The 14,050-nt window shown below is 33.3% G+C and overlaps 1 protein-coding gene across 2 annotated transcripts in view; it reads right to left on the reverse strand.

Annotated features, from left to right (window-relative positions):
- LOC106119423 (furin-like protease 2) overlaps positions 1-14,050 on the reverse strand; it is a 170,219-nt gene that overhangs the window by 37,329 nt on the left and 118,840 nt on the right. For both annotated transcript variants that reach the window (XM_013314395.1, XM_013314396.1), the window contains exon 2: positions 377-657. In XM_013314395.1, the coding sequence (XP_013169849.1) occupies positions 377-547 (171 nt within the window). In that variant the 5' untranslated portion in view covers positions 548-657. The remainder of the gene's footprint in view (positions 1-376; positions 658-14,050) is intronic.

Here is a 14,050-nt window from a genome sequence, read left to right on the forward strand (position 1 = left end):
ATTGAAGTTGAGATGTAGTTTGATAACAAAACAAAGATTCTATAAATTTTATTTGCAATAAAAGTATTATTGTTCTGATCACCACGTTCAAACAATTGACATAGGTCTTTTGAACACCATTCCTGTCTCACTCTATGGGTGTCACCTTTAATACATATCTTTCTAAGTCTAGATTCTAGATTATTATTAAATTCATCATCACCATACGTCTACATCGAGAATTTTTGAGGCTATCCCTAAGTTAAGGGTGACTAAGGCGAAAAATACACAATGGTACATGAAGGGATTCGAATTCAGGACCTGCATATCACAAGTTAAGCTCTAATCCAATGCTTATCACATTTAATATAAAGTTGTCTATAATAAATTGACTCACCTGTCCATGGTTAACATAGCCATGTCGTTTCGCTATATCATGCACGTGCCTCTCCCCGTTGGGCACGTGCACTGCGAACTGGTTGTGGTAGGTAGCGTCGTGCGCGCCGAGCACACCGAGCACACGGAGTACGAGCACGAGCTGCGCCAGCGAGCGCCATGCCGCCCACATCTCACTTGCTGCACACCTCACAACCGCATCAGTTGACACCTCGTATACTTCAAATGCGCACTGACATCATGCGTTCCGATAACTTGTTAAAACTTGTATCATTGAGGTAACTGAAACAATATACATTTATATTTTATTTTATGGTATACTGGGTCCTAAATAAATACTAAAATATATTACCAATTTTAAAATTTGCCTACTAACTTTTGCCGCGGACTGCCGCGCAAATTTAGAAAAAGTTTAATTTGTAGCCTATGTGTTCTTGCAGACCATGTTCTACAATGTGTGGAAGTTAGAAGGTGTTAGTAGTTACCTCCTAAGATGATTCATACATCCAAACATTCGTATTAACAATATTAGTAAGATGGGCATCAAAACTAATTAGTTATAAAATCCTTCTTAAATTCTCGCTTTTTCAATGCGTATTTGAACATATTGTATTGTAATTGACAATAGCTTTGTAAAGTGGACTACCACAGATTAAACGCGCTTTTAATAAAAAGCGGGTATATTTGAAAAAGATAAAAATCAATTTTTACTCAAAGCCTTGTGAATAAAACCTCACCAGATTCAAATATCACTAAATAGAAACGAATGGTTGAATGAAAACAAAAAAAAAGATAGCCAACTATTCCTCTATTTGTTGAACATATGTATGGAAACGGAATTTGAACTATTGTTTGTTTCGAACAAATGTTTTTGTTAGAGATAATATTTGAAGCAGGCTTTTCAAATAAAATATATCTGGCAGCATAAAGAAAGTATGCCATCATACTGCCATGTACATATTTTTTTAATATTACCATATAAAGGTAATAAAAAAAAACTTTACACCGATTGACCAGGACGGTGAAGTCGCACGTCATGGGGCCTGCAGTCTACAACCGGCTGCCGGACCACGTCACAGCGGCACCCAGCCTCACATCATTCAAAAATAGATTGGAATCAGTGCTTGTCAGGAGGGCTCTGTATTCGTATGAATTTTTTCAGTGATTTTTTTTTGTAAATCATTGTATTGCATAGTTATTAGCTATGAGGTATAAATATTATTTTAATTTTAAAATGAAGACTCTATATTTTGTAGATTAACAATTTGCGTAAACGTGTCAATATATTTAACTAGTGTCCATTCATATAGTTTTTTTTTTAATACCACGAAGACGGAGTCGTGTGCCACATCGAATGCTTATACCTTATAAATTAAGTCAATAAAGCAATCGCATAATTTTTTCATTCTGCAATACATTTTGGTTACACTAAAAATAAAATCGACAACATCTTTAATTTTCATGTACCCATATGCACTAATTCTGCAGTACTTTAGGTTCTATGCGTTATTCATATTTCATTACAAAGATGACATTCTAAGAAACATGAAAATACACTGAATGGGCCGCATATGCGGGGACTTGTAAATTTCATTTGCAGACGAAATGCTTTATTCGAGGCATTGTAACAATATTTCGCGTTTGCGATGCGACGTGACACCTCACTGTAAAGAGGAGTTGAGTACAGCTCAGATATTTCATGTAGCAAATAATCTAACTAATATAAATGCGAATGTTTGGATGAATGGATGTTTGTTAGAAGATATCTGCAGAACAGCTTAACGGGGATCTCGATGAAATTCATAATGGGTAATCATAACAAAGTCTTAATTACATAAAGCAATTTTACAGACAGAAATAATTATTATTTATATTTAATACTAGCTGTCGCCCGCGACTCCGTCCGCGTGTTTGTCTAAAAAATAAAAATAAAATTTAGGGGTGAACTACCCTTAATATTTAGGGGGATGAAAAATAGATGTTGGCCGATTGTCAGACCTACTCAATATGCTCACAAAATTTCATGAGAATCGGTCAAACAGTTTCGGAGGAGTATGGAAACGAAAATTGTGACACGAGAATTTTATATATAAGATAGAGCTAACTAGATATTCTAACGTACCAAGAATTATCTTCTCTGAAAACATTTAGACATATTAATTTTTAAAACAATTTGATAGGCAATAACTAAATCATTTCTCGTATTAAGTATCGCCTATGGCCTTCGCAGAGATTGCCGGGTGATAAAAACGGCGAAATATTTATTACACAGTAACCCCAGCGACCACATATTTATTCCGGGACATTAGAATTTTTGCCTCCGGTCACAAAATTCAATTGAAAATTCATAGGAGCTAAAAAGGTTTTATTAGCCATCCCTTTCAAATAAGCTTAGCTTATATTTTATACATCCATCAAAAGTTATGTTACCGTATATAAACTGTTTATAAAATATTGCCAGTATTTTTTATCATCCTGTATTTATTTAGTTCTTGTAGAAGAAACTTATATAAAACGGCTAAACACTCACGTACGAGTATATTCGTCTGGTGGCGGCACCGACTAGTTTCGAACCCATCGGGGGCCCTTCATCAGGGTGAGTGGGACTGGTATTATTTCGCGGACGCGGCCCTTCGCTCACTGAAGGCTATATTATGTTACGTCAACTACACACTAAAATACGAAATAATCACAAAAGTTCAAATTAAATTCTATTCAATTCAATCGTTAAACTTTTTTCTTATATTTTATTATAAATTATAATGTTATTTTATTCACAACACAAATTTTGGAGACAAACAGCTTGTATATAAAAGAGATTCTTACTCTTAAGTACATTTAAAAGCTTTTGATTATTTTATATTATAATTCATTTAAGATATCGTAGTCTTAAGAATGTCTCACTCCACCTCTACGTCTTTTAGATAAATACCTTGAATCATTTTCATTCCGCAAAATGCATTGCAATACTTCGCAAAGAAAGCTTAAGGAATTATACATGAAAGCGAAAATGAAACTTATACCCTAGTGTTAAGTTTTAAATTTCCATGAAAGGAGCACTTGAAAGGAGTGGAAGCTCTTTTATAATAACTCGCGATACAAAATTAAATTGCCAGCGAAATGCAAGTAAAAATACAGTTATCGCTGATTCAAGGCAGCTCGGGTTGAGAATAACTCGAATTACCGTCTGCACTTCTTACAGTTTGAGGTGCGAAATACTAATGAGGGCCGCCCCTGATGGCAACACCATTCTATAATAATCCTTATCTTGATGGGATAAAGGTTAAAAATACCTTAACATGTACGTATTAGATTTCTAGTATAAGGCACCACATTATCATACACCGAGAGGCGTGCACTAGCACTTTTAACACGTAATTCTACATTCAATTTTAAATTGCTACATAAACTTTAAAAAAAGAAAGATATAATATTAAAAAATAATAAAAAAACACACGTTCGATATTGAAAGAAACGTTAATACGTCATTCAATTCTACTAAAAACTATTTTTACTATTGTCGAATTACTTTCTAGTATTATTTTTCAAGGTATAAATTTTCGTTTGTCAAATCGTCAAGGTCAACAAGGACGAAAAACTAATATAATTCTAATTTTACACAAAGGCAGTAAAACATTCACAAAAGAAGAAAAAGATTTTTCTCCGAAACAAAAGCACAATAAAAAATGTGTCAGGACATTTTGTTTCTATTTAAAATTCCGAGAAACATTAACAGTATTTTTATGTGAAAAACTAAAATCTAATTATTATTTACTTAAGAACATACTACAGTGGAAATATAAGTACACAATTCTTAATAACTAAACAGGCACATTTTTTCGACGTTAAAATTTCTCCTCGCAATAAATTTCATTTGAAAATTCATGACATCAAAAGGGTTTTATTTTCGAACCCTTTTAAAAAAGGTCTAATTTACCCATACACTAAGCGCTCCAGAAATTAAGTAATTTTGTAAATATTCTTTTCATTGGACGACAGAAACAGCTATTTCTAAGTGTATTATATTTCAATTTTTTTCATACTTTTTCAAAACACTTTCTCATTAGATTTAAATAAAATAAAAAATATCTAACCTCTTTTAGGTTCGGCAAGTCTGAGGAGCGTCGGTGGCTCAGTGGTCAAGCACTTGACTTGCAATCTGCAGGTCCTGGGTTCGAATCCCGCCATGTACCAATGTGTTTTTCGATTTCCGATTTACATATGTACATTTATCCGACGTTCTTACGGTGAAGGAAAACATCGTGATGCAACCTGCATATATCTGAGAAGAAATTCAAAGATATGTGTGAAGTCAACCAACCCGCACTTGGCCAGCGTGGTTGACTATGGCCTAATCACCCTTAACTTAGGATAGGCTCCGAGCCCCTCGGTGGGGACGTATAGTGAGCTTGATGATGATGAAGTCTGAGATATGTTTAATATTGATCATAGGTATAGTTCAGATTTTTAAACTCACTAAGCTTTACTATAACTACGAAACTTACAACAAATTAATTAGGCAAACGCGCATATTCATTTTTTCAGTCAATCACAAAATACCACAAATTAATGAAACTAATCTGACCAAAATCGTATGTTTGTAGGAAATACAAAACGAACAATATAATAGTTGATCGTTGCAAATGTATGTAATGGCAACGAAACAAATAAAAGTCGGTATTTTACAAGCCGTAAACACATTTGCAGATGGCTCAGAAAAAAAACTACTATATTAAATGTAACAAGTTATAAAAATTGTTGCTAAATCTCGCGATAATCCCGATAAACCGCACGGGCGGTATACGAGACCTGACCGCGAATACATAACATAAATTTATGAGATAGTCTTTTCATATTTATCAAAGAAAATGGAATATTTCTATGAAATTTCCTTATCTAAAACAATAACGTGGTTACAAATATGTTCAATAAAATTTAAAATGTTTATCACAAGAAGCATTTTTCGTAAGCCAATTCTTTTTACATTCTTACATTTTTACAACCCTTAAAGTATACAAAGGAAATTCCTAAAGACTTTATCCGTAACAAATATTTGTTTAAAAATATCTGAATTATTTTATGCCCAAGACTTTATGTACTTAAAACATACTTCGAACGGTATTTCATCGTTTTAGTTTCAAAATATTTTCCATTCTACTCGGCTCCTTAAAGTCGCAGCATGTTGTTTAGTAGTCTTAAACCTTCATAAACAATTGTACTGTAAAATATAAAAATAAATTTTCAAATCTTTTGCTTAATTCCTATGATTAGCGGTTACAAACTCTTAAGTTTTATTTCATTCCTTTTATCGTCGTAGTTCCGCTTTGTATCCTGTGTGATGTACGAAAGGTTAATTTAATAAAAAACGTAGAACATAGACAATAGCTACCATTATCCTGCGCTACGAAATATGACAATATGCGAAAGGAACATTGAATATGTCGCCCGTAAACTGACTCAGTCGCAAATTTCATTCGCAGATGGAATTCCTTATACCTCGCCGTATTCTAAAGATGTCTCACGTTATGCGACATGACGTGACAATTTATCATTGGAATACGGGTATGGGTTTCATTACTATATTCCTGCTTTTTCTGACAGAAAACTTTTATTACGAATGATATTGTCAAACTGTTCCCTACATCTAATCCTTAACAAAACATCTACTTCACTTACTTTAAGAGTTTTTAATTTGATGCTTTTTTGGTATAAGTAATCAATAATGTATATGTATTTACTTACATACAGAATTTATGTCAATCATGTTAGAAAGAAAATCCGACACTGTGCCGGTGTATCGGCGCAGCACTAGACTTATTAAAATGTCAACGTTCATGTCCCCTCACTAATCATTCTGACACTTGACTTGGTAACGAAAGCGCGATATTCGCACCAAAGAATTCCAACTAATATTGTCTAAAAATCAGTGGACGGTTTTTAAGTTATACTATTAAAAACACTATACATTTCCAAACACATGTATCTGAAGAAAATATTTAACTTTAACGCTTAAAAGGTAAACTTCTAAGCAAAAGCGGTAAAACGTACAATTATTATTTCCTTCTTTGCCCAGTTACTAAGTACGATATTCTAGAAAAATTAAATTTATCCATTAAGTATAATATACTAAAGTACCTGCAAAAGCACCTTCAAGATGATGAATAGAAACACGAAATAAGGTAATAAGCGCTCTTACATTCTCGGAACGAAACTCACTTGTAGCGAGTGGCAACACTTTCATAACCCGCGATATAAAATTAAATTGCCAAGCGAAAATATAGTTATTGCTGATTCAACACAGCAACATTTTAATAACGTAAACTAACGCCGTATACGTTCTTACCATTTGAAGTGGGCGATACTAATGAGTAATACCACTGTAAACCTAAAGTAATATTCTAAAACCATCCTTAAAATATGGAAAATAGAGCACAAAATCCTAAAACATAAAATAACCAACGTTACAGAAATGGTAGCATCGCATTATCATATACACCAACATCGCAGGCAAACCTCTTGTGTATATAATATCAAAAATTTTGCATCTGAAAATAACCTTTGATCCGCTACACAATAGAGACAGAAATTAGATGCATCGCTTGAGAGGAAAGACGCAATTTAGCATAAATATTCAAGTGGGTTAGAGCTCTATAATAGTTCGCCTTAAGCGTTCTATATCGGAGACAAATAATAAACAGTTCAGGAAATATAAAATTCAACGATATATTTAGACAAACATTATTATCACCCATAACTTAAGGTAGGCTCCGAGCCCCTCGGTCATGACTTATAGTGAGCTGATGATGATGATTATTACAATGTTTAACTCCATTCAAGTCCAATAAATTGAACAGGGAGTTGAAATCATATAATAATCAATCGGTCCAATGGCAAACCAATTCCCCATTGAGCTGGCAAGCCGATCAGCCTAACGGGAAAGACACATTGCACAGTGCCTATTCCATTCTTAAAATGTTAACTAAGTAATTGTATAATCTTACTAATATTATAAATACGAATGTTTGGATGGCTGATTGAAGGAAGGAAGGTACACGTAGGCTGAACGGATCCGCTGAAATTTAGCATAGATGTAGAACATAGTCTGGAACAACTCGTAGGCGACTAATAAAGTTTTTTTTTAATTCCGCGTGAACGGAGTCACGGGCGACAGCTAGTTCTGCTTTTAGAGTAAGTACTGGTAAGAACTCACTTATTTACCACAAACTTCTAAAAACCGTACAGATCCTTTGGAAAGGGGAATAGTACGTACATATATTTAAACTCTTATAACACTAATTTCTATATTCAGAGTCAAGACTGTCTACAAAGGTATGATTGTTATAATAATAATGTATGGCGCGATGCTGACGAAAAGCTAAAACATTAATATTTATAATTAATTCAACAAAACCCGAAAACGTCCCGGTCGAATAGAAAGACAAAAGGCTTATTTTAAGTAGCACTTAGAGCTTTATTAACTTGACGAGTAAAGTGGTACTGGATTTAGTGATTAGCAGTAAATACAATTACGAATTATCGATATTATTCAAGTATCAATATTTTTAGTCGATAGTTTGATCAGATCATAAATGTCCCTCATAACCTCCCAACCCCTCCTCCTAATCCTCATTACCCCATCAAAAATGAGGGGGTTAGAGCCTGCCAAATTAAGGATGACTAGGCTATTGTTAACCACGCTGGCCCAGTGAGGATTGATTTCACATACAACTTTGAAATACTTCCCAAATATGTGTGGGTTCCATCACGATCTTTTTCTTTAGCGTAAGAACATTTAGTGTACATTTGACTGTTATCTCGTTGTTGACTGTTACTTCGTTTATTCCTCGTTATAAAAAGTCATTGAAAAAATATAATTATACCTAAATTCATTATAAACACGAATTAATTACAATCTTCATTATAAAGACTAGCGCAAATTTTTAAACCATTCCATTTTAAGACATTCCAATAAAATTGATCTCGTTGCCTGCTCTTAAACGTTCGAGATTTGAAAGCTTAGTAAGGGCGAATAGTTTACAATACACATCGTGTCAGACCATAGACAGACGGACTTAGAATGTACAAACAATCTCCGTTAACTCATATTGAACGCAAATCGTGTTTGTATCGAGGATTTCCAACATCATACAGTCTTGCTTTACATATTGTCATGTGCGTTCTACTTAATAACGTAATAAGGTTGAGGGATCAGGTTCATTAAACTTATCGATATTTTTACGAGACCGTAGCACAACACTATTGCTAAGTCGTAGTCGATATATTCCTCCAGGCGGGCAAATCTCGCCGGCGAACACCTCAATAATTAGTCAGTTATTCGCAGAAGTCGAGCATCGCGGCATGAATAAAACATTCCGCCAGAAACACAAGGGCACTTGCGTATCAACTAATTAAATTTGAACCGTTCCACAATTGAAAGAAATAGAAACGAAAGCTCAATATTTCTGGCTTTGGATTCGCAGCTCCCAAGTACAGTTGGTTTAGAGTAAACAAGCCCGGTGTAAACAAACGCTGACGGGGCAAACATCGCCTGGTACTAATGGGATTAATTATTATGAACTAGTTTCGCCCGCGGCGTTGTTCTCTTCGAGTTGTAAGCTATTTATTGGCTCATGTATTAAATCGCTATATTAATATCACTAGATAAAGCATTAACTGTCATAAATATAGTAAAAAGACTAGGATTTCTACTTTCATTAAAAAGAAAGAATAGAGAATAAACAAAAAACAATGTTAAGAATCAAATAAATAGCACTTAGCGGCTTTATATTTTCATATGAATATTTTACATTAAAAAATAAAAACAAATCCATTTCAGTTTGTAGCAGGCAAGCGAAAACCTCCCAATGCATAAAGATTAAACAGCACAGCGTCAAAATTCATATAGATTATCCTCAAATAAATGGGAAAAGCACGTAACAAAACCATTTTGATTTGAAGTACAAATAAAAGTACTTGATGTTTGCTAAAATATTCAAATTTAACCTGTGTTTCAATATGCATCGAATAGAATTGAAATTTTCAAATACATTTCATTTATTTCGTCGAGTAAAAAAAAAATTACATGAGAAAAAATAACTATTGTTTGGAAAAAAAAGTTAATTCTCTTAAAATGAAAATCCATTATTTTAAAAGAAGCCAGAAGGCTTGAGATAATATCTCAAGTTTTCTTTCATTTTCAAACAAAAATTCATCCACTACAATTATATAGCGAGCTTCAGTCCATTAAGACAAAGGGAATTAAGATAGCTTATTATGCCGAGACACGCGGTGAGGCGTGCGGTTGACGTAGCATTGTGCTACGCCACCGCTACGAAGAGCTACGGAACTTGCCCCGTGTCCTTTTATACACCAACCACCACTTTGTACTGGACTTTTTTTTCTTTTTTTTTATAAATCATAATAAGGGTTATGCTTTTGTCATTTATTAAAAGGTTGCTATGAAAGCACCTTCAATATGGTGTTCGCTTCATTCTTGTAAAAGTAAAAAATGTTTTCTACTTTTTAATTACTGAAAATGAGGCACTATAATTGTTTTTTCTAGAAACTCTAAAGAAAAAAAAATTAAAAAGTAAAACAAGCTTTATATAAATAATAAATTAAAAATAAACTTTTTTAACATGGTCTTTGATACGAGAAAAAAATCAGAATCAGTATCTCCAAAATATAAAATTTCGTAAACAAGGTACAAACAACTAGTTAACTTTAATATTAATAAAGCTTTTAAGAAAATGAATGTTTGTTAGTCTCAGAATACATATCACCTCACTTCAACTTGATTGAACAGCTTTCATTTATTTAAATCAAACATGTCAAGAGAAAAAAAATGACGACGTTGTCTCACAGACGCGACATCTCGTGGATTTAATTCAGTGTGAACCGCGATCTCAGATTACTCTCGCCCTTTCTTTGCCCTTGATCTTCTACCGTTAATATAAACTCAGACTAAAAATAACTTTTCATTTCAGGATATCCGAAGTGTTTCTAAGAATATGAAAAGACGTAATATATCTCACAATAACTTTATCACCTTTATTATTAATCTAAATATTTTTTGCTATAATACCAAGATATTACTTATACTTATAAATAATACAGAAGAGTGATCGAATTGCCAAATAATATTAAATTAGATCACAAAGTGTTTGGCATTTGTTTTTTAAATGAAATATTTTTGTATTCAGATTTCAATTATTTTTATCTTCAAAAAGAAAAATTATCCACCACATCGAATGAAAGTTAATACACTAACCGTGGTTTACTGATATCAAAACCCCTATTTAAAACGTAATATCATCTCTATTTTCCCTAAGATAATGACATGGACAATGATATGTTTTATACAGAGACTTTAGCTTCAGAAACCTACGGTAAAAGTATTAATCAATAACCTGCAAATTTGCAGTAACAAACACAAGTTGACACTAGATTATATTGTTGCCCACGTTTTCATAGTGGGCGGTTAACAATTTGACAAGTATTCTATACGGCATCCGGTGAACAGCTCAAGTGGGCCCTTGGGGCCTGTACAATAGCGGTCCACAATACATCCTCACCCCTACCCCGCACTCTTACCTCATATCCCTCGGTACTCCAGCGTCGTTGATCATTCTCTGCAATCGAACCGATACTATCGGGGTCACGATGCTCTAAGTTTACCGTTTCCAATGCGATGTCATATATGCATGACTATAATATTAAATGTAACGCGCCCGTTGATGTTACATAACAGTTTATATTGTATATGAAGAGTCTTAAATCTATGATATTAAATAAAATATTAAAAACGAATAATTACCTAAAATAGATATAATTATAATCAGGACCATGGAATAAGAACATATGCAATTTATCTAGACGTTTAAAAAATAAATTAAAACATTTAATACTGAAACTTACAAAACAAATTTTTTTTGTTCAATATCGTACAAAGAATTGTAAAACATTATTATGACTGATAATATAACATTTGAAACACATTTGTGAAATATTTTCACGTGGAGGATAAATAGCTTTAATATTTTATTAGATTCCGACCGACAACGGGCAATACTTTACGTCTCTGCTGCTCATTCGTATTTTATGTTAGCATTTAAATATCGCTTACAACTGAAAATATCTCCTCCGAGGTAACCCTTTCGAGTGGAAGTGTACTGTTGAATTATTTATTTCTATGCAAACTAGTTAGCACTATCGTTCATGAAAATATCAAAGTATAGCTACATAACAGATGCTTCTCTAAACGATATTTTAACTAGCATGATACCCAATGAATATTTAATATCTTTGTTTTTAATTTGTTTCGTCACATTTTCTATACTCTATGTTAAAAGTCGAACAGAAGCTATATGTTTTACCGTTGGTTTCTGCAAACAAAATCTCTGTATAAAACATATCATTCAACCCTGTCATTATTTTTGACAAAGCAGAGATGAAGATATGTTTTAAACCAGGATATTGATCTCAGAAACCCACAGTTATGCATGTTAACCTCAAATAAAAATCACATAACAATATGAAAAGTTACAACTTCATATACCATGTCTCGATTGCAGAGGTGAAAAGCGGACATATATCTGTCATATGGATATACAAAGTTCCAGAGATCAAAGTGCTACCGTTGCCATAGCAACGTACAAGCATGAGCAATCATAAACGTCTGTAGTCGCCGATGAATTTGAATTACACGCTCCACCGGGCAAGGTATGTCGTCGTGATGTATACGCAATATTAAACCTCTAACAAGTAACAAGCTACCGGACTAATACGAGTCGACAAGTTACATGGAACTATTCATTTTATTGAACAGTCTTGTAGTAATTTCGTTTAGACAAATAGTATAATCAAATCTAGCAGAGCATTATCCATCAAAACAAATTACAAGATTGATATCAACACAACAATTTCAAATAAAAAATATGTCCAACAAATATTAAAAATCCGAAACACTAAATCGTATTCCGAACGAAATCCAATTGGAACGATGCTAGCTCTTAAAATAACGCAATATTCAAAGAGCAGACGAACGCGAGCTATAAACCGAAACGCAATATTTTACTGATCAAAAGTGCCGCCCGTCTGATATCTCTAAAGAAAGTTTTACGACGTTAAGCGTAAAGGACGACTGTTGTTCTAAAGTGAGATTGAACCGAGAATATCCAACATGTTTGCTTTAGACTCGAGCGCGACTCTCAGACAGGTATAACAATAAAACTGAAGATAAACAAGGAAACTTCGATTCTTTTAAAGTGTTTACTTTGAGTGCACCGCCAACTACGTAGAGAATTATACTAATAAAACAAGTAAGAGTTTTCTTATTTAATCTTTAAGCTAACAGACAAACAAACAGCGTACTTATATGGAAAGGATGGGAATAAGAAGTGGATTTGACGGAGGAGAGGACGCATAGTTTCTGTGCGTCTGTCCTTCGTTCATTAAAGGTAAGCAACGCAACTGCAATTGTGTCTATGGGCAGCGGGCGCTTCGCTATTTCATCGTATTCAGGTGTCCGCTTGCTCGTTTGACAAATAATTAAATTAAAAAAAATACAATTAACAATAAGCTCAATCTGATAATTCACTAAAATTTATACGTTAAATGACAAATTAGAAATAATTACATATTTAAACAACAACAATAATAATAATTAAACATAATTAAGTATACAGCAAACTCTTTTAAGCTATACTTATTTGATTTTCCATCACCGCTATATCCTAATAAAGTCAATTTTCAAACTTAATCTTCATTTTTTGCTAATAAAACTAAAACGGTATCAACATTCGAGTCAAGGCGAGCTATTTCTTCGCCGCTATCTAATTGCTTACACACGTGCTTGTACTATAAATAACAAGGAAGCAAGCGCAATACAAGAACCCGCTTCAATAGTCGGTACATCTTCTAAAGCGCAGCCGGATTTGCCTCAATCCGTACAAATGTATATGTGACTATGAATAATAAGTTACACATCTCTTTCGCTATATCACTAGAATACAAGACAGAAATATGACAGTTTTAGATGCGAAGTGAGGACATTACTTCAAAATATGTGTACTGTTTTAAATATTACTTATTTTATTTTTTATTTCAGTAATAAATAACCTAGATGTCTATGAATCTTGAAAATAGGAAAAGTCTTGCCAACCTCACTAAATAAAAATATCATCAACCTGCCTCTATTCTTACGGAGGGTCGGCACAGTATGTAATACTCCTCCATATATCGCATTTGATATTGGGACCTTCAAAAGTAGAGTGAATAGGCACTTACTAAGCTAGCGCGTACCATCTTTCGACCAAATCTCCACCAGGTGGTATCGTGGTCAAGCGCTAGCTTGTAAAACGTAAAAAAAAAATAAAATAAAAAAATACATCTCTATCAGACTGTCATATCTGAATTCACCCCCTTCTTACACATATGCATTCCACACAATCCATCCATACATACAAAAAAAATCTATAATCTAAATATTACTAAATCATTTTAGTATTTCTTTTTTTTTATATTTCAGCTGTACGTTTATATAAACATACACTTTGACATTAAATTAAGTCTACTTTAAATAAATTAAAGTTTTTGTTCGTTAAGAATACCGTTTTATTTCTTTGTTGTAAATACGTAATATGTTCAATAATTTAAGTTTGTACAACAAGGACGC

The sequence above is a fragment of the Papilio xuthus genome, unplaced genomic scaffold (genome assembly GCF_000836235.2).
Source record: "Papilio xuthus unplaced genomic scaffold, Pxut_1.1 DF827461.1, whole genome shotgun sequence".
NCBI classification, from domain to species: Eukaryota; Metazoa; Arthropoda; class Insecta; order Lepidoptera; family Papilionidae; genus Papilio; species Papilio xuthus.